This window comes from Macrobrachium nipponense, chromosome 32 (assembly GCF_015104395.2).
Source record: "Macrobrachium nipponense isolate FS-2020 chromosome 32, ASM1510439v2, whole genome shotgun sequence".
In the NCBI taxonomy this organism is placed as follows: Eukaryota; Metazoa; Arthropoda; class Malacostraca; order Decapoda; family Palaemonidae; genus Macrobrachium; species Macrobrachium nipponense.
In genome coordinates, this window is record NC_061094.1 from 15,806,126 (window position 1) to 15,834,115 (window position 27,990).

Here is a 27,990-nt window from a genome sequence, read left to right on the forward strand (position 1 = left end):
TGCTTTTGAACATGGTGATTCTCATCATATATATACTGATGGTTCGAAGGGTTCTGATGGTGTTGGTTGCTCTGTAGTGACTACTGATAATATTATTAAAAAGAAGCTTCCATCTAATTCCTCTGTTTTTACAGCTGAACTGCTGGCAGTTTTGAATGCTCTTAAATATATTTTTTATAGTTCTTGTACTAACAAGGTTTTTACCATTTTTACCGACTCTGAGTGTTTTATCTTCTCTTAAAAGCCTAGTCTCTTGCAACCCTTTAGTGCAAGAGGTACAAGATTGGTTTTATCTTTTAATTAATAGAAGAGGATTTTCTGTTAGGTTTTGTTGGGCTCCGTCCCATGTTGGAATTGTTGGGAATGAGCGAGCCGACGCTGTTGCTAAGGCTGCAACTAAGCTTAGGCACATTTCTAACATGGGCGTCCCTGTTTCCAATTTTAAAAGTACCATTCGATTTTATTGTAGAGACCAGTGGCAGGCCCACTGGTCTACTTTAGATAATAATCTCAAATTAAAGTCGATTAGGCCTTCTGTTCATCCTTGGCCTCATAGCCGGATGGATAGAAGGTCTGAGATAGTTTTAGCTAGATTACGTATTGGCCACACTAAATATACTCATGGGTATCTAATGATGAGTGGAGCGGATAGGCAGGTTCCTCGCTGTTCCACCTGTCATGTGGATTTGACTGTGGTGCATATTTTGGTGGAGTGCCCTCATTTTGAAAACAAACGTAGAGCTTGTTTGCTGGCAAATAAGACTCTTGCCGATATTTTAGGTGAAGGTGCTCAGGCAGAGCAAATTATGACATTTTTAAAAAATATTGGTCTTTTTTATTAATTTTAATTTTCTCTTAATTGTTTTAGGTTTCTTGTTTGGTTTTTATGAATGAATGATTTGTATGTTTGATCGGTTCTGTGTATGTTTGTTTGTGCGACATTGACTTTTTTATTCTTAAGATATATATGCGTTAATGGCCCCCCGGCTCCGGCGCTTGGCTATGAGCCAAAAATTTTATAATCTAATCTAATCTAATGTATGACCTTGAAACACGACGAGTGCGAGCGCGAGGACAACTAACAGAGATATTCAAAATACTGAAAGGCAAAGCAAAAATAGAGTTACCTCTTCACGTTAAACGAAAACCAGACAAGAAATAATGTATGAAAACTAGAACTGAAGAGATACAACACATCGCATGAATAGCCGTTTCTTTGCAGTATAAAATCCATAGATACAAGTGACGAGGTACAGAGGAGTAATGCGTACGAAATCTGCTCGAAAAGTTAAAGGAGAAGGTTGACTCGGCAACTAATTCAAGTATACTGAGCAGTGCATCATGAGGTAACATTTCTTTTAATTTACCCTGTATGAGTGTGTGTATATACATGACTATAATACGTATATATATATATATATATATATATATATATATATATATATATATATATATATATATATATATATATATATATATATATATATGGAAAAATTTGAATTGCGTTGTAAATTGTAAATGCAACCTTTACATACATAACAATTTAGTGTCCATATTTTATATGTAAATTGCTTCCTAAATTAATATAGGGAATTAATGTAATCTAATAGCTAAACACCGTAGGTTCTCCATAACGGGAATTATCAGGGACAAAAGCACAACAGAGACTCGATAAAAACTTGATATTGCGGGAGGCATACCTCTCTCTCTCTCTCTCCTACACAATTCTTCCACCCTTTCTTTTATCCTTCACTCCAAACTTGCAATGGAAAGATTTTTTTTTTTTTTTTTTTATAGAATGAAAGAGATTGACAGAAGAATAGTTCCAGTTCACGTTATGTAGCTGATTATAATACAGTTTTTCCTTTGACATTATACTCATCAAAATAATTTCACATTCCATTAGAAAGCACTAGACATTACAAGAGGGCCCTCTTGTTCTTGACAGATCGATACCTAATGATTCTGCTCATGTTGTGTATGCATACCTAAGTTACAACTGTTCATATACAAGTTCTACCGATACAGGTAAAAAGATGACGTAATCAAGTTAATGGTTTGGACTTTCAAAATATTACGAGTAAAACAAATCGGTTTGTTTGACTCACCGATTAGCCGCTCAACGATCACTTGCTGCAACTCTTACAACAACACTAAACAGACGACGTGCACTGCTCTCTACATTTATTGATGAATCAAGACTTCGGTACGTGTTCAGGTCGCATAGTCAGGACGGACAACACCCATTTGCAGCTTGCATTGCTCGCTTACTGGCTCTACGTCATAGCCCCGTGGGCATAAGAATCGCCGATTGGTCGAGTCTGTGGCTACGTAACTAGATAAAGCAGCCAGTTCATGTTAGCGACGTCCCTCACTCCAAGGGCTCACTCCACCAACACGTACATCACACGTACATACATCGGCTAAAGAACACTCCGGTCGTGCTGCTCGAACTGCGAAGTAAAGTTTCTTTCGTTGTTGATTTGTATGGCGCAGATTAGACCATGCCGACCATATTTCTCAAACTTCAAGAGCGGCATATACAGATTTAATGGTTAAAAATCTTCCTGGACTCGGTCAGCGGTCTGTAGTATGGGTATAACTGTTAGCGTGGTCAGAGATGTTCCGTTGAACGGGTAAGTGTAATGATAGGGTTTCGTTTCGATTTGCAGAACGAAAGTTTTGTCTACAGGAAGATTTATTTTCCCCTCTGAGTATTATTTAGGAACTATATCTAATGTACAGAACTCCAAGTAAGTGTCTATAAAGTTTTCGCTCCATTAATTTATGAAGATTTCGGGGAAAACTTAAACAAATGACTTGCAAGAGTTTTCAAGTGTTGCAAGATATCTAAGCTCTCAAGGTCATCAGCAACGCTAGTCGTTCGTTCATTGATAACTGATTTTTTATGGCTCCCTTCACGTATTTTAGTGCTACTTACAATAGTTTTTGTGTTTTTATGGGTTTATTTGTAAAGAAACTTATTCTTATGTAGCAACAAAACATTTTGTTCGAGAAGTGTTATTCCCCTTGACAGATTTTTTTTTCTTTTATTTATTTATTTTTAAGGCCCAGGCGTTCGTTCAAAAGACTGGCCATTGTGTATCCTCTCTTGAACAACTACATATGGTTTTTATTGTCACTTGGCATAATACCAGAGTGGGAAAACATCCACATATAGTACTGTGTGGACCACGGAAAAATTGACGCTGCTAATGATTGTAACTTTAAAACTCAAGCAGTTCCTGAAATTGGCTGCGTATGGCTTGTTTCTTAGCGTCTGTAAGATGCCGCAACTTTTTTGCTTCTCAGATTTCGTGGATCAGATACAAACATTAAGGGCACAGGGATGAAATACAAACATTAAGGGCACATGCTTGGATCAAATACAAACATTAAGGGCACATGGATCAAATACAAACATTAAGGGCTCATGGATCAAATACAAACATTAAGGGCAAATGGATCAGGTACAAACACTGATGGAAACATTAAGGGCATATGGAGCAGATACAAACATTAAGGGCACATGGATCAGATAAAAACATTAAGGGCATATGGATCAGATATAAACATTAATGGCGTATGGAGCAGATACAAACATTAAGGGGCACATGGATCACATACAGATATTAAGGGCATAAGCAGGTGCAGATACTGTTAATTACTATATTGTGTAATTTCCTGGTGGGTTGGTTAACCTTTGATTGGCGCAAGTACCTTACTTGAGGTGGAGAAGGTAAAACTGCTACTTTACAACAATACGTTTGTCAGTGAAATGTCCATATTATGAATATCTGGCAAACAAAACATCCAAGGAAGGGAACACATTAGGATGTAGCGGCTAAATTTTTCAAGATTTCACTGGTTTGGAAACCGGGAAACTTAAGCACAAAATCGCGTAACCATAGCTGAGATTTTAGAGGAATACGAATAAGATTACTTCTATCATAGGGAAAGTGGCATTCTGATCAGCATTTGGAAAAAGTCATTGTTCCAAAGGAAGGATGAGAGGAATCAATGTTCCCGTGCAGAGAGAAAAAGGCGACAGTGGCCCAACATTGAGCATCCCTGGAATAGATTTCAAGTGAGAAAATAAGACCGATAGCTGACACATCGATAAAGGAGGAACACTGAGTTTAAAAAAAGTGTGAGAGGCCAGGAAAAGACTGTATGTGGTATTCAAGATTGGTAGAGATGCGATGATGGAGTAGCGTTTAGACATACCAGTGACTGGTCTGACACACAAGTGGATCTCAGACAAGGCTGTTCACTTTGCTCCCATATCTAGCAAGTATTGATATAATAATGACATGCCAGAGAATAAATAAAAAAAAAAGCTTGTGAATGTAGTGCTTAGTGGATGATGTTTCTAGATGGTACAGTTATAGTTGGTAATAGTGTAGATGCCAAGGACTTCCTGCAAGCAAAGTCTGTAATAACGGTTAGTGAAGGCTATTGCTGTTGTTGATTGAGCTGAGTTTATTTCAGCAGGTCTTGCTCCTGGTGCTGCTAGTTCAGCTAACGTCCATCAACAGACTGTTAACAGAAGATTTGAATGCCCTTGTCGCTACTCTGATTCTGATTTTGTGTATTGCATATAAAGGATGATGACTTGTCCAGACTTAGATAGTTTACTATGATAAGCGCCATTGATCAGAGTAAACTATTAACAGACCTAGTTACCTTGAACTCCGCCAAGTGAGAAGCCCAAAGGAGTCGGCTGTTTAATATTAAGAAACCAGGTTTCTTTCACTGTCACATGAAGGCTTCTGTGCCAGTTTATGTACATGTCCTGGTCTTGCTGGATGCCTCTTGTACAATAGCAGCAGAACAACTATGTACAACTTGCAAAATAAAGACCTTAAAGCCACCCATTTCTCCCCCTTTGAAAAATTCATTAAAAGGAAGTAGACACTTAAGTTCTTGTAACAAAAAGCTTGAAATGTAAACAAGGCGAAGACATAAATTTGTGTCACTTGAAAGAGCCACCAACATCCGACAATACTTTCAAAGAGCAAAACCAAGTGGGACAGACAGCCTAATGCCATATCCAATGGAAATGAGTTTAAAGACAAAGAAGGCAGATGGTTGTGGCATGACCTTGAAAGTGATGCACTTGCCTTTCATGATAGAGAAGAATCAGGAAGAAAATCCTTAGGTTAGCGGTAACTGAACTGAGCAAACCACGAGTTAGAAATTTCCATAGAGGTAATTTGAAAAGAGGTATGTTGACGGGTGATTTGAGGCCTCCTGACAGGAGGAGGGACTATGCTGTTGGGCCAAATGGAGCCTTATTGAGGAGGAAGACTAGAGCTGAAACCTCCTAACAGAGAGCAATGTTTCACATAGGGCCAGTAAAGAAAAATAAATCACTGCATTTAAGTGAGACTCATTTTGTAGATGTAAATTTGTCAACCTGGGTTATGCGATATTGTCAAGACTAAGCCTAAAGCAGCATGAATATGAAAATATTGATCGAAGTTAGATGTTCAGTTACATAAAAAAACAGATCAGACTGAGGTATAAATTTTGTGCTGTAGTTCAAGCATTCACGACTAAAGAGCCATGAAACTTGATCTTGTCATAGTAGTGTAATAATAAAATATATTAAAGGCATCGGAAAGCGAAACATCATTTTTTTCCCTGCCATATTATGTGTTCCAGAGGAATCACTTTACCTTCTTGCATGTTCAAACCCATTTTTATTTCTTCCATCTTCTCTTATTTCCGATCTTTTGAGGAACTTTCTAGTCAGAAGTTTGAATCTTCCTCCAGTAGGTACCATCCACCTTACCCTCTCGCTGTTCTTTGTGCGGCACACTCAAGATGGCTTTTGAATCTCGTTCTTTTTCTGTGTCTTCTCTGCCTGAAATTTTCTATTTTCTTTCATGTCATTGTTTCTTTAAAAGGACATGCATAATACCTTAACTATTTATCCCTCTCTTTTCACCCTTTATTATCCTTTCCCTTCTCCCTTTTCTATTCTTTTGTTATGGCTTACTCTCTTCATTCTCATGAAAAGCAATGGCTTTCTTTTGTCCTTATTTCTTGTTCATGTTTTGATCCCTTTCTTTGCCTGGTTTGTGTCTTCTGCTCCTTTCTTTTTTATCGTTTTTAAATGCCTTCCTCCAGGTTTACACATTTTTGGCGTTTATCTTAAACTTCCTCCTTCTGCTTTTGCCGTTTTCCTTCAAGGGTTATGTAGGGAAATGAAAGAAACATTCAGTACGATATATGAACACTTTCATATATGCATTACATTCTTCCACTTTGTATTCACTTATATACCTCCCTATGTATTTAATGTGTCATTCTCATTTAACATATACGATATGTAATGACTGAATCTCGCCCGTCTGGCAGTCTTGTTTCGCCAGTACGGCACCGCTTTGTATCCTTGCCTTGCACATAATTTTGCACCTTTGTGATTTTGTTTACTTCACTTAGACGTTAAGAACCTACTTTTAATATTTCGGTGGGTAGATCTAGGTTACTTATCTGCGGCGGCCTGGACTATGGCAGTTGCGGTTTTTCTATGCAGTTTTACCTACTGAACATGAATTTTAAGTAATATTTATTCGGACGACTGTAATTAACCCCAAGGGCCAGTACTGAACACAGTGAAATACATTGGAAGCCCCAATCCCTAGTGGATGTCATATCCACGGGTACGTTCCTTGCAGTCCGTGCGGAGTGCTTCTGTAGAAATAACTTTCGGTGTTTCCTTCATTCCCACCTTTTAGTGATAAGGATAACACATCAAACACATACATGCACATGCCACAGTGAACTGAAGTGTCAGTGAAGTTTTTATTTCAAGAGGTTCCGCCGCCATTAATCATCAACATTTTTTTCCGTTTGACGCCTTGTCCAGCATGTTATTTGGATTTATTGTGCTGCAAGTGTATAGTGATCAGTGGTTGATGAGTGAAGTGTTGTGCAAAGTGTCTTGCCATTTTAGTGCCTTGTTTTGTGCATTTCACATAACTTTCGTGACATGCAAAACTCTTTCTGCTGCCCTCGATGAGAGCAAATACCCATACATCCAATACTCTCCATTGCTTCCGGTAAGTTACTAACTGTCCATCCATCAGCAGACACGCACATACGTATGAACACACTCACTCGCTGATCCAGTAACTCTTATTAAACCCTTGTTTTAAGAAAGGAATTAATACGCATCATATATTGCACATTACAAGTAATAGATGAGTTAGAAAATTTTGTAGGCCTGCCAAAAGCCACCACTGACCAAGTACTCCTAAATGCCAGTATTGTGCCGCAGTGGTAACACTGTGGCAGAGGAGATCGCCAGGACGACACCACCCTCCTCTCCCTATCCACCACTCCTTCGCCCTCACTACCACCAACCCATCCCCTCCACATGTTTCTTTCAACTTATCAAGTTTTTAGAAGAATCTCGCTGGTATGAAGAAGAGAAAAGACGACGTGAAGATGAAGAAAGAAGAGAACAAAGAAGACGTGAAGAAGAATACAGCAGAGCACAAGAGGATTATGCAGAAGAGAGAAAACATGCGCAGAGATGAGGAAAATGCAAGATTTACTGCCCTTATCCTGGTGATCTCGCCTGCCCAACCCTTCACTCGGAAAACCCCATACCAGGTCCAGAGATGGGTACTTCTTCCTCCAATCAACCTCTTCCCCCACCTCAAAAAGCGACGGCGCAAACACTGCCCCCGCATAACGCTGATGCAACATTCCAAATATTTAGGGAATGGAGATGCAGGTGGGATGATTATGCCATTATGGTGGATCTTTTCAAGCTCCTAGGGAGAAACAGATGTTCCAGTTGCGGAGCTGCCTAGCCCTTGAAACTCAATGCGTATTGGAACACATCTTGTAGATCTCACCATCCACAGATAAGTGTAGATGAAGTGTTGGATGCCCTGCAGTCTCATGTAAAGGGTCTACGCAATGCAGTTCTTTGCTGTAGTGAATTGTTTAGTTGCAAGCAGATGCAAGGAGAATCTTTTGCTGACATCTACATAAGGCTTCGACGTATTGCAGAGGAAGTCGACTTGTGCCCGGGGAACGCAGCTGCATGCGAGGAGACCCAGTACAGAAAATAATCTCCTTGGACACCACCTCCTCATTAGAAGATGTTGTCACGACCTGTTGTTCATATGAAGCAGCTGAACGCAACTTCTGCCATACATGCCCCATCTAACCAGTTGCGTGGCATTTCTGCCTACAAAAAGGGTAAGAAGAAAAGGGCAAGTGGAAACGTACCTTCAAAACTGACTTTGGCACCAGCTACTTTATGCCAGTCGTTCCATTAGTACCTCTAAAAACTGTGCCTGTCTCGTTCATTGGTCCAGGACAATTAAATGCCCTGCCAGCAAAGCCCATTGCTGCCTTGCCACCACATTGGACACTTTGATAAGTGTTGCAGAGAGAAGAAGAACCACCAGGATGTATCTCCAAGCAACACTACTGCCCACTCCAGCAAGACCCAAGATGCACACCAGAACAGCTGCTGTCATTTCGGATACCCTTCTTCCACAGCCCCCAAGACACCCCAACCCACCTGTGTTTTTCTGTCATATGACAACATGAATTCTCGCCTACAGATGTTACCAGACACAAGTGCTGATGTCACCGTTATTGGCCAGCGACACCTGGAGGTTTTTAGGCATCCCCAGGAGCAGCTTTCAACCTCCTCTGCCGACTACAACGTTTACTGCGGATGGGTCCAAAATGGCGCCTGCTCTTGGTATGGTCCAGGCTACGCTCACCTTAGGCAAGCAGTCTTTTTTTGTGAGGATTCATGTCTATGAGAATGTCCAAACTCCACTTCTGTCTTATGCACATTGTCAAGAGTTGGCCATAATATCTCTTGATTTTCCTAAGCCCACTGCTAAAGTTAGACAAGTCAATAGATGCAAGGAGCTATGTATTTCAGCCACCACGTCGCCTTCGGCTGCCAAGGAATATTTTTGCCAGGAATTTTCAGATGTGTTGGTTTCCAAAGAAGACTTGAAGTCAGCGCCTCTCAAGCCCATGGTTGGTTCTCCCATGTCCTTCGCCATTCACACCCCAAGACAGATTCCTCTTGCCTTCAGGGACCAGGTCGAGGAGGAGCTTGACTCTATAGTATACCAAGGAATAATCAAGCCTGGCGGAGATGACCCTTCAGAATGGTGTCACCCTCTTGTCGTCGTCGTCGCCAAGAATGACACAGGAGTACGCATCACTGTTGACCTCTCCAAGCTGAATAGCCAAGTTTCCCACCCACCCCACCATTCAACCACACCCTTCACCGCTATTTGTAGGCTCAGATTTTTCACGACAGTTGATGCCCTCTGTGGGTACTGGCAAATGGAACTTTCTGAAGAGGATTGGCATTTGACCACCTTTATTACACTGTATGGTCAGTTCAGGCACTGCAGAGGACCGATGGGCATTGCAGCTACTGGAGATGCATTCTGTCTGTAAGGTAATGTGGCCCTTTAAGGAATCGAGAACTGCGTGAAGGTCGTCGATGACATACTTCTCCATGACAAGGATTACCAGTCACACCTCTACCGTATCCAAGAAATGCTCACCAGGTGCCGCAAGTTTGGGATTACCCTCAACAAAGACAAGTTTGTGGTTGCCGCACCTACTGTCAAGTTCTGTGGATACATGCTCTTAGGAGAGGGCGGTTTGGCTGACCAAGAAAAAGTCAGTGCCATCAGGGATTTCCTGATTCCAACTAACTTGACCGACCTCAGATCATTCATGGCCCTGGTCAACCAATTGGCAGAGTTCACCCCTGACATTGCTGCTACAGCCCAGCCTCTACGCCCTCTGATGAGCCCAAGAGAACATGATAAGGCTTTTCAGCGTGTCAAGTTAGCACTCCTCCATCCAACTGCTCTCACTGTCTTCGACCCAGACCTGTCTGTTGTCCTCCAGACAGATGCCTCATGCCTTAATGGTATTGGATATGCCCTTCTGCATGACCATGGTAGTGTACACCTGCGTTTAGTTCAGTATGGCTCTCGATTCCTTACCGACGCAGAGACATGATATGTCACTATTGAGCTTGAGATGCTGGCCGTGGTCTGGGCAATGTCGAAATGTAGGCTGTATCTCGCCAGGCTACAGAATTTTACTCTGATGATGGATCATCGCCCTCTCATACCTATCCTGAATTATTACTCGCTGGATGCCATTGAGGGTCCTCACCTCTAGTGTCTGAAGGGGAAAATTTCACCCTATTTATTCACAGCTGTATGACGTGCTGGCAAGTCTGAACATTCCTGATGCTTTGTCTCGGGTTCCAAGTTAGCCACCCCACACCAGAGGATAAAATTGTAGGTGCCCCTTCCACCACCCATCTATGAACAGTCATGGCTGTGTACACTGTCACCTCTTCAGGAAAGTCTTCAGCTCAAGATGCCGACAGTACTCTTCAGGATCTACGAGACGCAGCAAGGGCAGACCCTGTCTACACTCGACTACTCGACTGTGTCACCTCAGGATTCCCCTCCAACAGATATGATCTGCATAACTCCTTACTCCCAAACTGGAAGATATGGGACAAGCTCTATGCTGACGGTGACCTCGTTTTGTATGGAGCAAGAGTTATAGTTCCTGCCACCCTCCGCCGCTGTACATTGTCCTGCCTACATGACAGTCATAGGGGCGTGGAAACTACGAAGCGCCGGGCAAGACAGGATGTCTTCTGGCCTGGCATCAATTCGGACATTGTCAACACAATTGGAGCTTGTGAGTCATATTAGGTATTGCAGCCAACCCAGCAGCAGGAACCATTAATGAATGACGACAACCCCACAAGGCTCTTTGAGTCTGTTTCTGCAGATTTCTTTAGGTCGCAGTAAAGAAGCTATGGGGAGTCCGACATGTGATAACCTCCCCATATTATCCACAATCAAACGGTCGTGCCGAGGCCACCGTGAAGTCAATCAAGCATCTCATCCTGACAACGGTACCCTCTGGCAACATTGACTGCGAAGAGTTTGATGGAGGCCTCTTAGAGCCTCTGAATACTCCCAATTTCACAGGACGCTTCCCCACTCAGATCCTGTATGGCCGACCTCTTCGGCCATGCATCCCTTCACAACCAGAGTCCTTTTCAGAAGAGTGGCAGGTCAAGACTGGACTGTGGCCGATATGCTGCCACCTGTGCTGCCACCCGTGCTGAACAGATTAAGACCCAGTATGATCAGCGTGACCGCCCCCTACCAGGTTGACTATTGGTCAGCACGTACGGATCCAAGATCTGACATCTTGTCGCTGGGACAAGGTTGGGGTAGTCATGAGTTTCGGCAGGTCAAGGGATTATGAAATTCGTCTTCCTAGTGATCATGTCTGGTGGCGAAACCATTGTTTCCTTCGCCCAGTGCCACCCCCTAGTGTTGACCTATTCCCTCTTTCCCCTGTGGCTCCTTGCTTGGACCAGGAAAAGCAGTCCTTAGGTGATATTCTCGCAATGTCCCCATGTCATTACTTTTAGGGGTTTATTTCTCGCCCTCCATCAGACACTAAGAGAGGGTACTACGAGCTTGAGGGGCGAGGGAGGTGTAGGTAAATGAAAGAAACGTTCAGTACGATATATGAACACTTATGTATATGCATTACATTCTTTAACTTTGTATTCATTTATATAACCCCCTACGTATTTAATGTGTGTCATTCTCATTTAACATGCACGATATGTAATGACTGAATCTCGCCCGTCTTGCAGTCATGTTTCGCCAGTACGGCACCACTCTGTATTCCTTGCCTTGCACATAATTTTGCACCTCTGTGATTTTGTTTGCTTCAGTTAAACATTAAGAACCTACTTTTAATATTTCGGTGTTTCCTTCATCCCCTCCCTTTAGTGGTAAGGATAGCATATCGAACACACACAGGTTATACTATTCTTACAAAATTTCTGTCTGTTTGCAGGTTTAAATCTATATCGTTTTCTGTTCATCTTCTCTCCTCTGCCTATATTTTTTACTTTGTTGACTTGCTATGTTTTGCAATGCTGACATTTCTGCAAGTTTCTTCTGGTTTAGACATCTCACTTTTCCAATTTTACCGTCTTTTTTTATTTTTTTTTATTTAACTCATTATTCCTCTATGATGGTTGGACTTTGGAGGAGACATTTTCGAGACTCACAGGATTAGACCAACGCTGTTTACCCCTTGTCTATTCTTTTTCTTACTTTTCCTTCGCTTCATACTTTTACCTTCATGAGAGCTGTTTTCTTATCCTTTTCTTTCAAGTTCTGGTCTAAAGCCTTTCCGTGTTTAATCGATAGTATGGTTCCTCTTACAGACGGGTAAATCTTTCTGGAAGCCTAGAACCCATTTCTATAATTATTGCTTCTCCACTAATTTTGCCTTCTTGGCCTTTCGTTTAAGGCTTTTTGTCTTTTAAAACGACCACTTGGTGTCCTTCTTTAGGGTTAGAACCCTTTATGCGTAGGTTTAGACCGCCTTATGTGTAGGTTTAGACCACTTTCTGTGTAGGTTTAGACCCCTTTTATGTCTGAACCTACAAGAAGGCTGGACACAATATAGTAGGAACAAGAATAAGGCTCCACGTTTCGAGGCCTTTTATATATTTTATTATTACACAAATATGCCAGAATCAAGTCTCTTAGCTCTTCATTCATGAATGCTTGAACTGTAACACACAATTGGATCGCAGTTGATAAACTCCTCATTTTCTGCCTAATTCTTGGTTTGTTTTCTTATGCAACTGAACATCTAACTCCTAACGATATCTTAATATAATCATGCTGTTTTAAACATCCAAATTAACAAGTTTTCCTTTCCCGTATGGGATATTTTTTTTAAAAGGGCATGTCTGCATGTTTCTCCAGGATAGAACCTTATCTGCGTTTTTCGTCTATTTAGTCCCTTTTTCTTTATATCATGCTCTCTTTTGATAAGAAATGTCGGTTTTTTTATCGTTTCCTTAAAATAGACAGTTTTTTTCTCTATTTTTTTTCGTTTTCCTTTTTTGGCAAAATCTGCAGATAAGATATGCAAAACAGTTCTTATTGGCATCGACTCCTCTCCCCTCTATTTTGATCTCACCCCTTCCTCTTCTTTCATTTTCTCTTTATGGGCTGCTGTCCTTCGAAAGCAGACGCCTAGATTTTCTCAGTTTGGAAACGGACTTTTTTGTTCCCCTTTCTCCTTTCTTTTAAACCTGTTCTTCTCTGTGTATGTGGGAAAGGTCTCCCTCCCCACGAGAATTTCTCCTCCATTATTTTGAAAGGTTTATTTATACAAATACTTTGTAAAATGCAGCATTTAATTATATATTTTTTTTTTTTATTAAGGATGACATATAATTTTGTCACATGAATGAACTTATAACATACAACTGTTAACTGGCTTGACAAGCTGGTTTTTTGACCTGTTAGTCTTAAGGACAGCAGAAAAAGGGGTAGTCTTAAATGGTGTGGATAAATGGCCAAACATTTTGTTATAACGTGAATGTCTGATAGAATTTTTGGAATGCTGAATTCTTTTACTAGAATTTAAAGTTATGTATACGTGGACTGGACTATTCATTGATGCTGTATACCTTAAACTGAACTACCTCAGATTTTTTAGATGATTAATTACCTGTGTTAGAGTCTGTAAATCATGAAATCTGACTAACTAGTACCGAAGACCGCTGGATGTAGGGATGAAAGTGTCACTGCCCTGAAGAAATGATTATTCATCTTGAAACGAATTAATTGAAATCATGCTTTATCAAAGTTTCCCTCAATTACCGATGTAATTATGACGAAAGGTTTAGGATACGCTATTGAACAGCAGGCGTGCATGATCACGGTCTACAAGAGAGGCTATACTTTACATTCACGTTTTCAGAGGCAGTGTTAGGGACCTGAAAAGTTATGTTACACCCTCCAGTAGTCTTACCATATGTGTTTTAAAAGGAGGTGTTCAAACTAAGCTAAACCTCTTCTCTGATCGTTATCTCTGGCAAATGATGCAGTTGTTGTATGTGACACTAAGGAAACATTCGTTTGCTTGGGTAAGAATTTTAAATAAAAACTGGGTAGAATGGACTATAAGGTGAAAACGCAGTAGAGAGAGAGAGAGAAAGAGAGAGAGAGAGGGAGAGGTGCCTTGGAATCTTGAAAGTATAACAGATTGAAAACTAATCTGACGAGTAATTTAGAGAGACATTTGAACACAAGAAAGACGCATTTTACAAGAATACTAACGGCGCTTGCATGAATGGGAGTTTACTACGACTGCCATCGCAAAGTCATTCATGATTAAGGATGAACCAAGCCTAGTTGATTGCTATGATTATATATGATTTATAGAATTTCCGTCCACAGGATTTGAATTATAAGACGCAAGTAAGAGAAACACTGATGTACTCTTCCACGAATCGTGAGCGGTATTTATAGTCACTGAGGGAAGTGAAGCTAACTGGGTCTTAAACAGTCTCAGAAACCCCGAAGTATGGAATAAAATTTGATAGGTATTTTAGTGATTTTTTCTTAACTAAAGGAAATTTACATTAATGTTAAATTTCAGAGGTTTACTTATGACTTGTTTCGTCATGTTGAGACGCCTATTCATCCAGTCACTCGAGTCATTTTCAGTTGGAGTTTTAACACTCAAGAGTTCCCCGTGGATCATTTTGACTAGTGCAGATTTTAGGCGGCAGGAGTATACGTTCGCGCTGAGTTTGTATTGTAGGCTTAGGTTTCTTCAATTGTAGTTCTGAAACGTTGTTTCTGGTGTAAGCACTGTTACTTGCATTTTCACATCATAGAAACCATACAGATAAGTCCAAGGTTGGGAACACACCCCTTAAGTTCAATCTTCGTGAATTCAACAAGTTTTAGTTAATTCCAGGTGTTAACTGAGCTAATTTATAGATATAACGTTCCTTACCATTGATTTCAGGCTTTGTGGAACCAGCAGTCCTTGGAAAAAGACTCAGGTTTTGTGAGTTTTAATGCAGCTACGTAAAGGATTCTTTATCAGTAAGTCACCGGAATTTTTACACAGTACTTTGTCGTAGACTACTAGCATTAACCAACCTGGTATTACTAAGTGTACATGTTGACTGGTCATACGCTCTACAATTTTGGTGTTGAAATGAATTTTATGTTGTTGTTTATTGCAAATTTGCATTCAAAGATCTAGGAGCAAGTTGCTTCAGTAAAGCTGTCAGTTGGAAGTAATAAGCGCTCTTCTTTTGCAAGGTGGTTTTCATTTAAAAACAAAAGTTGGTTTTTGCCACATGATTCAAAGCGTGTTGTTGGTTTTTAACTTTCCTGTAAACGCTAAGAGGTGCCAGTTTACAACAATAATCTAAGTACATCCTCCTGTTAAGGATAAACTTTGGCTACGCAAGCAGTAATGCAATCAGTGGACTGGCTCTGAGGACTGAAATTAGCTTAACAACTTGATAATATTAACATTCAGGGAAACGTTATTAGCTGACAGTTGCAAGAACATTAATTCAGAGGAGTACTTGAGTAGACCCTGAGCAGTCTGAAGGTTGATATATATACAGCAGTGAGTTGTTCTGGTTTCACCAGGGCTTGAGCACGAGGTTTTGGAGTACAGTGTTTGCACATTTTTCGTTAGTATTCTGTAATTAGTGTTGATAACATGAATATCAGCATACGAAATAAGAGACCACCTAAGAAAGATAGGGGTCAAATACAGACTATTTGATCAACATGGGATGTTTTGAAACTGACTGGTATTTCGGTGAAGAATCAAAAGTGGCTTTTTCTTCAACTTTTTATTAGAATGGTGCGTAAATCCTTCGCCAGTTTCGTATTATTGTTGACTGAAAGTACTTGTCAACGCTAGATAGTTATACCAAATTGTTGTTGGTGAGTGAATAGCATGATGGACAATTTAATCCAAGTCACTTGTGGCCTTACTTCCACTGATTTCTAGCAGTGATTTCAGCCATTACCCGATAAAAATTTGTATTGATTTTTATCGTATTTGAAGTGAACATAGCAGCCAAATAGACATAAATTGTTCATCTCTAAACTTCAATGCTCTGGATTTACAATGACCGATTGGATAACATTAACATAACTTGAATTTACGGGGCACATTTTTACTATAAACCTCTCCTACACATTTGATAAAGGGAAAACTGTAATGACCATTATGAAGAACAGAAACAAATGAAACTTAATAAAAGTGGCATTGTATGAAAATCTGAACGTAGATGCGAGTGCCTAATTGCCTAAGAACAGGGCAAAATCAATTTTGTTTTTTAGTAAAAGGAATAATTATAGTATTAAAGACTGTTATACTTTCCAAATGAGCTAGAGTGAGAAAAGTATAAAGAAGAGAATGACAAGCCCAAGAAAACAGAGAGGGAAAACACTGAAGAAATGAGAATAGTTAATGATAAGGGGATATGACGCAACTACCAGAACAGAAAGAAAATGACGAGTTAGGAAATCTAGCAACAAACAACTTAGGTTAGCATACATAAACTGGAAGCCTTGTGAAGTTTATTTAACAAAGTTTGGAGTTGCAAATTTTCTAATGGTTGTCCAGTGAAGTAGGCTTTTTATATATCCCTTCGATTACAATAGGCATGGATGATATGAAAGAGAAGAATTGCACTGGGAGAATATGCACTTCGAGCGGGATCGCATGACGTCACTGCTTGAGTTGCCAGCCATCATGAGATTTACTTCCGCCTGGAAAGAGAGAACAAAGAAATGACAGATGTATTATTCATTCTCTTTATTTCTTGCCTTATTTTGGACATACGTATTGCTTTTCTTTTGAAACGTATAATGTTTATTGGGCAAGCAAGAAACAAAGTTATACACACGCTCACTTATGCTATCTAGCGGAGATATTTAAAAAAGAAAAACAAGTTACGAGCTTTCATGGATAAACAATCCTCATTGCCAAGTATCAGTGGAATTCTATGGATACTTGACAAGGAGGACTGTTAGACCTGGAAAGCTTGTAACTTTTCTTTAATAGTAAATATATATCTCCGCTAGATACCATCCAGTTTCAGTGAGGTCATTTTAGTAATTGTATTAATGCACAGAAGAATTGTGTTAGTGATAAAGCTTATATATATATATATATATATATATATTATATATATATATATATATATAATATATCTATATATATATATATATATATAATATATATATATATATATATATATATATATATTATATATATATGTGATATATATATATATATATATTTAATATATATATATATATGGAACCTACGGGTAGTTTGTACCTGACATCTATGTAACTATAGTAACCACAATGCCCTCTTAGCTCATTGTATTCTTTGCACGTTTTGGATGTGCTTGTCACTGCAAAGCCCGAGATCCAGAGGCAAGAACATGAAGCCATTCTGATGCCTGAATTCGAACCCGCTCCTGGAATATCAATATGAGGTTGCGTTACCGAGGTGATAACAAGGTCGGTAACGCAATCCTCGTTCTGATACTCTGAATGCAGGTTCGAATCCTGTTACGTACGTCAGAATTGCCGCATTAAATTTCTATTTGGATCTTAGGTTTTGTAATGACAAGCACGTCCAAAAAGTTCGGAAAATTCGAGAAGCTAAGAGGCCCTGTAGTTGTTCTAATTACACAAACACACACGCACACATCACCTACCTCAAAACAACACTTTTTTTGTCTTTCACCTGTACTGAAAAGCTCCCTGGTATTATTCTTTGTCATTTTCATTCCTGCACACTGTTGCGTTTGAAGTTTGTGTTAAAAAGTGCCTAAACATCCTGTTTTCATTGACTAAACAAATAAGCCATCACACATTGCTTCTCTTTTGCCCCTCATTCAAGCAGGTTTCGTCCCACCTGCCGTTTTTCGTAACATTATTATGGGAATATCAGTCGGCAAACCTCTAGTCCTCAACACTTACGTGACTTAAACCCGAAGCTAGGAAACTGTTTCATTTCCATGACGTCACTTTGAGGTGAAAAGCTGGACAACAGTTGGCTGATATATCTGCACATGTATATATACACACACATATACATATACACACATACATATATATTATATATGTATATATACATAATACATATATGAATTTTTATCACTTCACCGTGATTCATATACATGCATTAAACTACAAATCTCCTTTAATATCCAATTCGCTCTACCTCGGAATTAATATATTTTCATATATGTTAACCGAAGGGGAATTTTTTTTTTACTTGATAATAATTTCTTCCTCTTGTGGATTCAAACCAGCTCACAGAGGAGAAGTCAGGACTTCATTGCACTGGTTCGATTCCACGAGAGGACGAAATGATTATGTCAACTAAACAATTCCCCCTCCGTTAACATATGTGGAGATATATTCATTCCGAGGTAGAGCGAATTGGATATTAAAGGACATTTGTAGCTTAATGCAATACACACACATACACACACACACACACACACACATATATATATATATATATATATATGTGTGTGTGTATTGCATTAAGCTACAAATGTCCTTTAATATCTAATTCGCTCTACCTCGGAATGAATATATATGTGTGTGTGTGTGTGTGCAAGAGTGTTTGTGTGTATACAATTAAAAGTTTGACGATGGCGTGATGAGGTGTGTTAAGGTAAGTAGATGGGATTTACTGGTTTGATGGAAAAGTAGGCGGCCTGAGGCAAAGGTGTGTCCTGCCTCCAATACTCTCACACATCTTTCCGGATGGAGCGATGTGAAACATCTGAGAGGAGGAATGATGTGAAGGTGATAGATAAGTGTCTTGGAGTCGTGATTGCCAAAAGGTCAGTGGCGCTTAGTGAGGGTGAATGGGAGGACTGATCAGATTGCTTTGAAAAGGTTTGCTTGTATGGGTAGAGAGCGGGATGATAGTTTGGAGAAGAGTGTATATTATAGGAGGGCCCAGAGAAAGACTTAGAGATTGTTAGGTATATGGCATGAAAGTAGTGGACAGGGAGGACTTAACACCCCACAAATGTTGCAGTTTATGTGGGATGTGTATTTTGTTTTCGGGAACTAATAATGCTGTCGAGAAGCGCTCTGTGAAAGCATAGAAATGAGTTGATGTTGTGGAAGTTTTCTACCACTGACCTACTTTTAAAACCTCCTCTGAAATCACCTGATGGCTTTTCGGCTTCCCCAAAAGCCCCCAGGGATTCGCCCTTAACCTCTTTGGACTCACCTGGTTTCCTTTGACTAATGCACAGCATCTTTTGAAGTCTTCCTTGACTCACTCAACTTTTATTTATTTATGTAAAGCATATCTTGCCTCATTCATAGTTCTCAAAAACTTGAAGCTGTCATCAGTTCACCTAAGTCCCGCTGACTGATCCGAAGACCTCTAGAGGCCTCCCCTCCCCCCCAAATAAAAAATAATAAAATAAAAAAATACAAAATGCCCATTAATCTGAAGCTTGGTTTGACTGACATGAAGAATGGTGAAGCTAGTACGTCTACCGACTCACCTAAAGCAAGAGATGGGATTGAAGTAACACTGATGGTACCGTATCTGTCTCTTCATTGTGGGAATATCTGCTGAGAGGCCGGAAAGAGGAGCGAACATCCTCTTGGCCTTGACTTCCGCCAGGATGGCAGCCTCTTCCTCCGCCTCCTGAGCAGCTTCCTTCTCCCTCTCGCTCTCCTCCTTGGCTCTCTTGGCTGTTGGCTGCTGCTGCTCTCGGAGGTTTTCGCTCAGTTCGGAGGCCACGCGACTCAGGATCAAGTCTTTTAATACTGCTAGTTCCTGCGGACAAACAAAAGGCTTGAGAGTTCGTACCGATTTATAATGAATGCTGTGATGCATTGCACTTTTCATGTCAAGATTAAAGGCATAGATATTTGTCACAGTTCTGGGTAAAAAGTTTACATTTATGCACTGATAATGACGCCATTTTTTCGTGGGTTTGTAAGATTGTGTGTCATTGCAGACTGTATTGCATGATTATGGTAAATTATTGTCCTGTTCTTGGAAATATTTTACAAATGACTTTATGATGTATTTATGTATATGTATGTTACCCGTACTTTTATTTTTATTTTTTTAAAAAAATAAGTTCCTTCAAGTCTCGCTTCCCCGATTCTTACCTAACATTTCGGGTAGCTCTTGTCTAGAGGTTTTGTTAAACTAACGACTATCGGGATCCGTAGCACATCTAGATAGATTTTTTTTTTTTAGATATTTCAGGAAATAAAAGATCTCTAGTAATGGACGATGTGGCGTTGTGGCACAAAAAGTGTGGGAAAAATATCACACACTAAACGGATGAAAAAGACATAACACGTGATATATAAAAATATCTTGGGTTAAGTGTCAGAATGCTGAGCTTAAATGTTATGAATTTAACAGAAAGGATAGACAGAGAGAGAGAGAGAGAGATGAGAGAGAGAGAGAGAGAGACTTGTAGGCAAGAAAAATCTATGCATGAAATTATTAAAATAATACAGGGTGTCCATAAAGTCCCAGTACCATTATTAGTATTTATTGATTAGAATGGTATTGGGACTTTATGGACACCCTGTACTATCGACATCCTATTTAGAAAGACTGGTGAGTCCTAATCCTTCCATTACTGGCAAAGAACGAGTTGTTGGGGATAGTTCATATTCGTACCTACACACTTAAGCATATATGTATATATATATATATATATTATTATATGAATATATATATATTATTTCTATATATATATATATATATAGATATATAGATATATATATATTATATATATGTGTGTGTGTATATACACTACATATATATATATAGTGTGTGTGAAGTTTTGTCTTTTATTTTTGGGAGACTCATTTTTTCATACTCACAAATGTTTACCTGCAACTATTAGTTAACAATGGATTTGACTGTCTTGCAAATACCTTACATCTAGAGGGGCTGAATTGTCATGGCGACGGTTTATCAATTTCCAAACCAAAGGTTCGAATCTTGAGCAAGTAGCTCTTATTAATAATAATAATGATAATAGTTTTTATTATCAGCTAAAGGCCATATATATGGAATATACAAAGAATAGACAATAACCTAAAGTCTAGATACATAAGATAACATGATAGAAAAAAAAGATTAATCGGCAATATCCACACTTGCCGAGGTAGTATAAAAGATGGTAATCAAAATAATGGTCATAACGGTAATATATTGAGAATAGTTAAAAAATTGAATTTAAAAACGATATTGATTATAATCACAGTAATAATGAGAAAAGGAAAATACTAGTAATAAAAATAACTGTAGCAATATTAAAATAATAATGCCAGATTCTGCAGACAACACTGCAAAAATAGAGATTAGGTCATTTAGGGAACAAACACCTCATTTTCCCATCTTCCTCACGATTGAGATCTTGCCTCACTCCTTAGGATGGTTTGTATGACCGAATTGCTGCTGTTTCGCAGTCAGGTGATCAGACTGGACATTGTTCGCCTTACAAAGATTTTTATACTGTTTAGGTGGCTTTCTCTGAACATCTGTGTGGCGGAGTGGTAGCGAGGAGTGTTTGTGAGGCGTCTCCAAATGTCATTGTGAACAACAGTTATTGGATTGTTAAGTTATTCCAAAGATAGACTGGTGGATTCGATGTTATGCTAGATTAGTGGCTTGATATTTAGTGTATATATATATATATATATATATATATATATATATATATATATATATAGTGTGTATATACACGCATTAAGCTACAAATGTCCTTTAATATCTTATTCGCTCTACCTCAGAATTAATATATTTTCATATATATGTTAACTGAAGGGGAAATTATAGTTGATACTATTTCGTCGGCTCCCGGGCGCAAACCTAGGAACCCAGAAATCAGGAAGTACAGTGAAGCGCCTTAATCCGTATATATGAATCACGGTGATGTGATCAGACTGATGATATATACGTATATATATATATATATATATATATATATATATATATTATATATATATATATATATATATATATATACACACACACATATATATATATATATATATATATGTGTATATATATATATATATATATATATATATATATATATATATATATATATATTATATATATATATATATATATATATATATATATATATATATATTCATGATTATACAGTGCATCTTGTGTTGTAATCCGTGGGAGGAAAGAAAAAGTCATCTACCAGCCTATTTTTACCGATTCCCACAAAAGCTAGAGGTGCCTGTAGGTCCTTTTGACCTTTCAGGACCTACTTGGCCCAAACGAAGCTGCCGGATGCACCTGTCAGCACCTTCGCCGGAAGGACAGGAAACGTGAATGAAAACAATAATAAGATAAAAAGAAATAGAATTATATAAATCTTACGTTATGGAAAGCAACAAGACACATTGATATTTCCACTACTATTCTTAGCAAATTTTTATGAAAGTAAAATTATGAATGTTAGTCATTTTTTATTATATGAGTATCTGGTCAAAGAGCGAGATAAACCTTTCAGTTGGGGCATTGCGTTTGCTTTGTAACTTGGCAACGCTCAGCGCTAGATACAAAATGTAATTAACTGCTAGTCTTGCTTTTTCTTCTGCCCAGGAACACAGTTTCCGAGAAGTTTTAGACCAAATAAAGTGTTGCTTTTCCCATTGATGCATTGAAATGGAAACAACGGAACTTCACAACTTGAATTTCGAGTTCTTTCATTTCGGAGTTGATCTCATTTGTTTTCCCTCGGGTACTTTATTTTTTCCATCCTTAATGGCTATAGGGTAGCAGTTCGGATATCCCGTCAGGGGGAATGTAGCTCCGTCAGTGCATCTCGTGCGGTGCATTACTTGAGGTTCTTTGCAGCGTCCCTTCGGCCCCAAGCTATAACCTCTTTCGTTCCTTTTACTGTACCTCCTTTCATATTGTCTTTCTTCCATCTTACTTTCCACCCTCTCCAAACACTTTGATTCATAGTGCAACTACTTTGAGGTTTTCCCCTGTGACGCCTTTCAAACCTTTAACTGTCAATTTCCGTTTCAGCGCTGAATGACTTCATAGGTCCCAGTGCTGGGCCTTTGGCCTGAATTCTATGTATACAATCAGTTGCAGTTCGGATAATAATAATAATAATAATGATAATATAAATAATTCTCGTATTTTTTATTTATTTTTTTTCACGTTAGGCAACGAGCATCCTCATTTATTAGAAACGCTATTGACACTTCAGACTTGCCAAAAATGTTCTAGAAAGGGTCTTGGCAGGGGCATCATTTCAGATTTGTGTGCAAACCGTCTTTGTGGGCAAAGACGGTTTGGCGAGCGAAGCTGGTTTTTTTTTTTTTACTTTGAGCTATTATATGTGTTTTTGAAGCCACATGAGCAAAGTATTTCAGCAAAAATTATATACTCCCACTACTGTTTATTATCTGGTAGCTATTATAGTAGACAGACGAGGATCAAGAAGCGTAATATTTCGAGAAATTTCATATAATTATGATTGCACATTGAAAAAGATAACGTGCTGTTACTTCTTGGGGCTTAGGGGGTGAGGGGGCCAGTTGAGGTTTGGGAGGGGACATGAATCTTGGGGAGCAGTTGTACCCCCCAAATGACGCCCCTCGGTCTTGGTCGAAAAATTTCAAATGGAAACTTCTTAATTGCCGCGTAAATCTCCGGTGTCCTCATCGGTGAGAAACCTTTGTGAATTCCAATTGAATCGGACCATTTTTTCCCTTTGTTGACCCACCAGCATCACACAACAGTTCAACTGTCCACAGAATTGGAAAAAAAAAGAGGAGATATCCGATATTCGTTTATCTCAATTTTTCTGAAACCATTTTGATACGATTTTTTCTATACATGTATTTTTCGTAGTCCCGTCAACGAGCGCGTGTCTTTTCTTGGGCTTCCCACGCTCCCATTGCCTGATTTCCTATTCTAGATTTTTGGATGACCAATCATAGTCCAGAGTTGCTGTTGGAAATTGCCTGCTCTCATTGAGGCCGGTTTTTAATGGATTTACGTTATGGGTGCATCACAGTTTTTCATTCTTTTCATTCATGGTTCATCTACTATTTACGTCGCAGCGTTCTCGCGCGTGGCTCACTTTTATTTATTTATTTTTTTATTGTATGCTTCCGTAATGACATGAGGATATGGACTCGCCGGTGGTACTTTGTCTTGCTAATTTACGCGTCACCTACTCTGAGGTGCTAGTATTAACATGGCGGGAGCTCCTTGGGACGTCGTGTTTAGTACTAGCCCCTCTTGGATCGAAGTATTATATATACCCCTTTCTATATTCTGTGGTCGACAAGTTTTATTAATAAATAAACGATATCTTCGTTCGGCCGTCTACATTAAATATGCAATACAGTGTTTCGTACTATAGTACATTCACATCAGCCGTGCATTTGATGTCTAGGTCAGTCCCTTGCGACGCTCCTGACTGGCAATTGATAAGCCATTCACAGGGCTGGAAAGTGGAAACTCTCAGTCTCTCTCGAGAGTCCATATAGGCAGAATATATATTCCACCTTTCCTGAGGGATACTTTTGAAAGACGTATCGCTCAGGAGAGGTGGAACATACATCCTGCTTATGTGAACTCTCTCGAGAGACTGAGAGTTTCCAGCCCCGTGATTGGCTTATCAACAGTCAATCAGGAGCGTTGTAAGGGACTGGCCTAGCCATCAGATACACTGGTGATGTGACAAAGTAGCACCCTCTCGCCATAGCATACCTTTTGCTTGGTTTTGCTTGTCTGCTAACTGTTCTTCTTAAGATTACATAGAAAGTTATGCGAGGATTTCTTACTAAAATTTAACTCAGTTTTGCGAAATGTAAGTCTAGGGGAGAAAGGAACTTTTGTTGGTAGGTTTCAGGGGAAGGAAACTGAAACTTTGTCGTACGTCATTACTGCAGATTATTTTTTTGCCAATTTGAATATTGGTTTCTGTAACAAACAAACAGGTTTTGGTCGAGTTTTGTGTTCTTAGAGTATAGTACCTAATTGTTATTGTTGACATTGTTCTTTGTTGTTTCTAATTGACCTTTGTGAAAAACAAGTGATTACAAGTGAAAAAACGTATATATTCCTGCTCTTCCCCATTTGACAGTATTTGGTGTCGGAATTTTTCAGATGAGAAACGGCATCAGAAATGACTTGGTATTTGCAGAGTCTTAGTACTACTTGTTATTGTAGCATTTCTGACGTATTCAGTGCTGCTGGTCATGCTTATCCTGGGACTCAAGACTTTCTTTTTATTTTTTATTTTTTTTTTAGTTTGGTGTTAATTTACCTAAAGTAATTAACCCAGATTAGAATACGAGTTACTTTTTATTCTCTCTCTCTCTCTCTCTCTCTCTCTCTCTCTCTCTCTCTCTCAGTAATGCAGTTGGTATTACCATAACCACAAGTTCACGTTGCAGCGGAGATTTTGATAAAGACGCATTTTGTTGTCGTAGTGTCATCAGTTTAATGCCGTAGTGAAATTATTCCTTTTATTACACTTTCCTTTTAATTTATCCACGGCAGTACGCATCGTTTAGATTACCTTCTCATTTCAAAATGTTACCTAAACACACCGAATTTTTGAAAATGGTAAAAAATGTGAGAAATCAAGTCATAGCCCTAAAGTCTACAATGTCCGTAACGGTATATCTCTTAAGCGTTGGTAAGAATATGAAAGAGAGAGCGAGAGAGAGAGAGATTAAGCAAAAGTTTTTCGTTCTTTTAAAGGTGGTAGAAAGATTGAACTATTCATATGACTTCCATGAAGCCGAACTTATTCCTTGATGCGTCTCGATTCTCTTTTCCATTCCCTTGCTCCGTCTTTGTCCTTCCCATCTCTAATCCTGCTCACTTAATCTGCGTTCCACATTCCCCCCCGTTTCCTTTTGCTTCCTCCCTCCTTGCTTGGCTCAATCGGCAGTCTTCCATTCTTTAAAAGCTGACGGATTAATTCGGCTTTTTCTGGTCGGCTGGTCTTGAATCTCTCTGGGCATTAAGGTGCGCCGGTGAACCTCAGTTTAGCCTGAGCGGGATAACTTCGGGATCATGGAGCACGCGCCATATTGGCACAATGTCGGCCTAGCCGAGCAAAAACGCCATCAACAACAACAGCTACGTTCCCGTAGGGGGTAGCGCCGTCAGTAGACCTCATTATGTGCACCGTACGCTTTACTAAAGGATGTTTAGCATAAGTAGAATCGGTGAATGCTAGAAATGCCAAAATAGATTTTCATTATGGCCAGGGTACGGATGCGTTCTCTGTGTTTATATCTGGTAATTGTTATTTTTATTTCTGTTCCGTAACGTCATGATTATGTAACTGTCTAATGTATTTCTTCCCCAACTATTACTGCCAGATAATGATAATACTTATTGAGGTTAAAACTACTGACACTTATTCTTTACACCAAGAAATGTTATTGCTTGTCACGTGTGTCTAAGCACTATTATCATCAATCAAATTTCGACATATGAATTGATTTAATTATTTCTTCTAAATACCTTGAAGCTATTTTCACCAATACTACATCTGTCACATAGCATATTATATATATATATATATATATATATATATATATATATATATATATATTATAATCTGTCATTTGGAGGGGTTACATACTTACTTCTCTTTTTGCATGTAAAAGAATATATGATCTATATGTTACGGTATAGCTCGTACAATCGTTATCTGATGTTAAAGCCCAGTGCTATTGACAGGAGTTGCTCCACTGTGTGACTGAACCTTTATGCCACTTTTAATCTCGCAGTATGAGAAGGGGTCCAATAAACTACATCCTCACGAGACCCAACTTCAGTCTCAATTTCCACTCCTGCTTCCTATCTTAAATAAGGTGGACTCACACTAGGCGTTTTTTTCTCCAGCTTCGAGCCGTTGCTGGCGAAAATGAAAAACCGGGAGCTTTTAACTCGAGATTTTAGCTTCCCGACAGACCGGGAAGCAGCCAGCACGAGCCGCGAGCCACAGTGTAGTGTAAACAAACAAGATGGCTGCTGCTGACAGGACCTACTCTCAGACCTTTGGCTTCTCTTCTGAGTCACTCTCGAACCCAACAACGTTTTTTGTTACTCATGCATTCACATAAGTTTCCGAGAAATACACCACTGCAGCACATCTGGCAACAGTCCTACAATTTCTGGGCACCATGATGATATCAGCTGATCAGTTTTGTTTACTTTTTCCTACGGCTCCTCGAAACCACGAGTTCCTAGTGTGACGATACAACACTTTTGCTCGCGAGCATCGGCTGGATGCTGGCCAAAACCGCAAACAAGAATTGACTAGTGTGATACCAGCTTTAGCTGTCCAACCTCTCTATCTATTACTTCTCAGTGCAACTGTGGGATATTCGCTCCGTTCCACCTTCTGAACTTAGCAATTCATCTCATTTATTGTCTGGATCTCATTTTTTGCTGTCCAATCGCTCCAACACATTTTTTTTCCACAGGCTCATGTACTGAGTGGCCCTATGTTCCCCAGTGCTGGGCTTGACGTCCTGAATCTCGTGAAATCAACCCAAACAACATTAGGACTACGGATGTTGGGCGTGAAAGGCAGCTACGAAATCGCGGGGTGGGGGGCGGGTTGTGTGTTGGCGAAACTTATGGTCTTCAATTGATTGGGATTCGACATACTTGCCCTCATCAATTCCCCCGCCCCCCTATCTCTAATTTCATAACTCCTCAACCCCCCTCCCCCTCCCCGTGAGTTATACAGCGCTCGTCCCTCACTTTTCGCATCTATTCTTCCATGCCGTTCATGCCAATAGTTGTCATCTTTCTCTCTCTCTCTCATGTAACTCCTTCGCACTGACGGTCTGCTTTTCGCGTCCTCATTTCCCTCATCTTCATTTAACTCCCTTTTCCTTTATCAAAGCTATTGCTCCATTTGTAATCTCTCTTTTTCCCCTTTTCAGTGTTATTTGTCTCTGTATCTCTCTTTACAATTTATTGGCTTCGTTACTATTCTTGTACCTATGTAGCCACCTAGGC

General features: G+C 39.4%; 2 protein-coding genes across 3 annotated transcripts in view; both read right to left on the minus strand.

The window, feature by feature from the left end:
- LOC135207238 (uncharacterized) overlaps positions 1–2,267 on the minus strand; it is a 69,605-nt gene extending 67,338 nt beyond the window's left edge. Inside the window, exon 1 of one of the 2 annotated variants that reach the window (XM_064238867.1) lies at positions 2,109–2,267. The gene's annotated coding sequence lies outside the window, so the exon portion shown is untranslated. The remainder of the gene's footprint in view (positions 1–2,108) is intronic. The other variant, XM_064238870.1, reaches the window with a different exon arrangement.
- A 10,453-nt stretch (positions 2,268–12,720) lies between these two features.
- LOC135207372 (uncharacterized) overlaps positions 12,721–27,990 on the minus strand; it is a 109,015-nt gene continuing 93,745 nt past the window's right edge. Inside the window, exons 2-3 of the mRNA XM_064239101.1 lie at positions 19,475–19,801; positions 12,721–16,688 (exon numbers count right to left, since the gene is read on the minus strand). Coding sequence (XP_064095171.1) covers positions 16,679–16,688; positions 19,475–19,801 — 337 coding nt within the window. The 3' untranslated portion in view covers positions 12,721–16,678. The remainder of the gene's footprint in view (positions 16,689–19,474; positions 19,802–27,990) is intronic.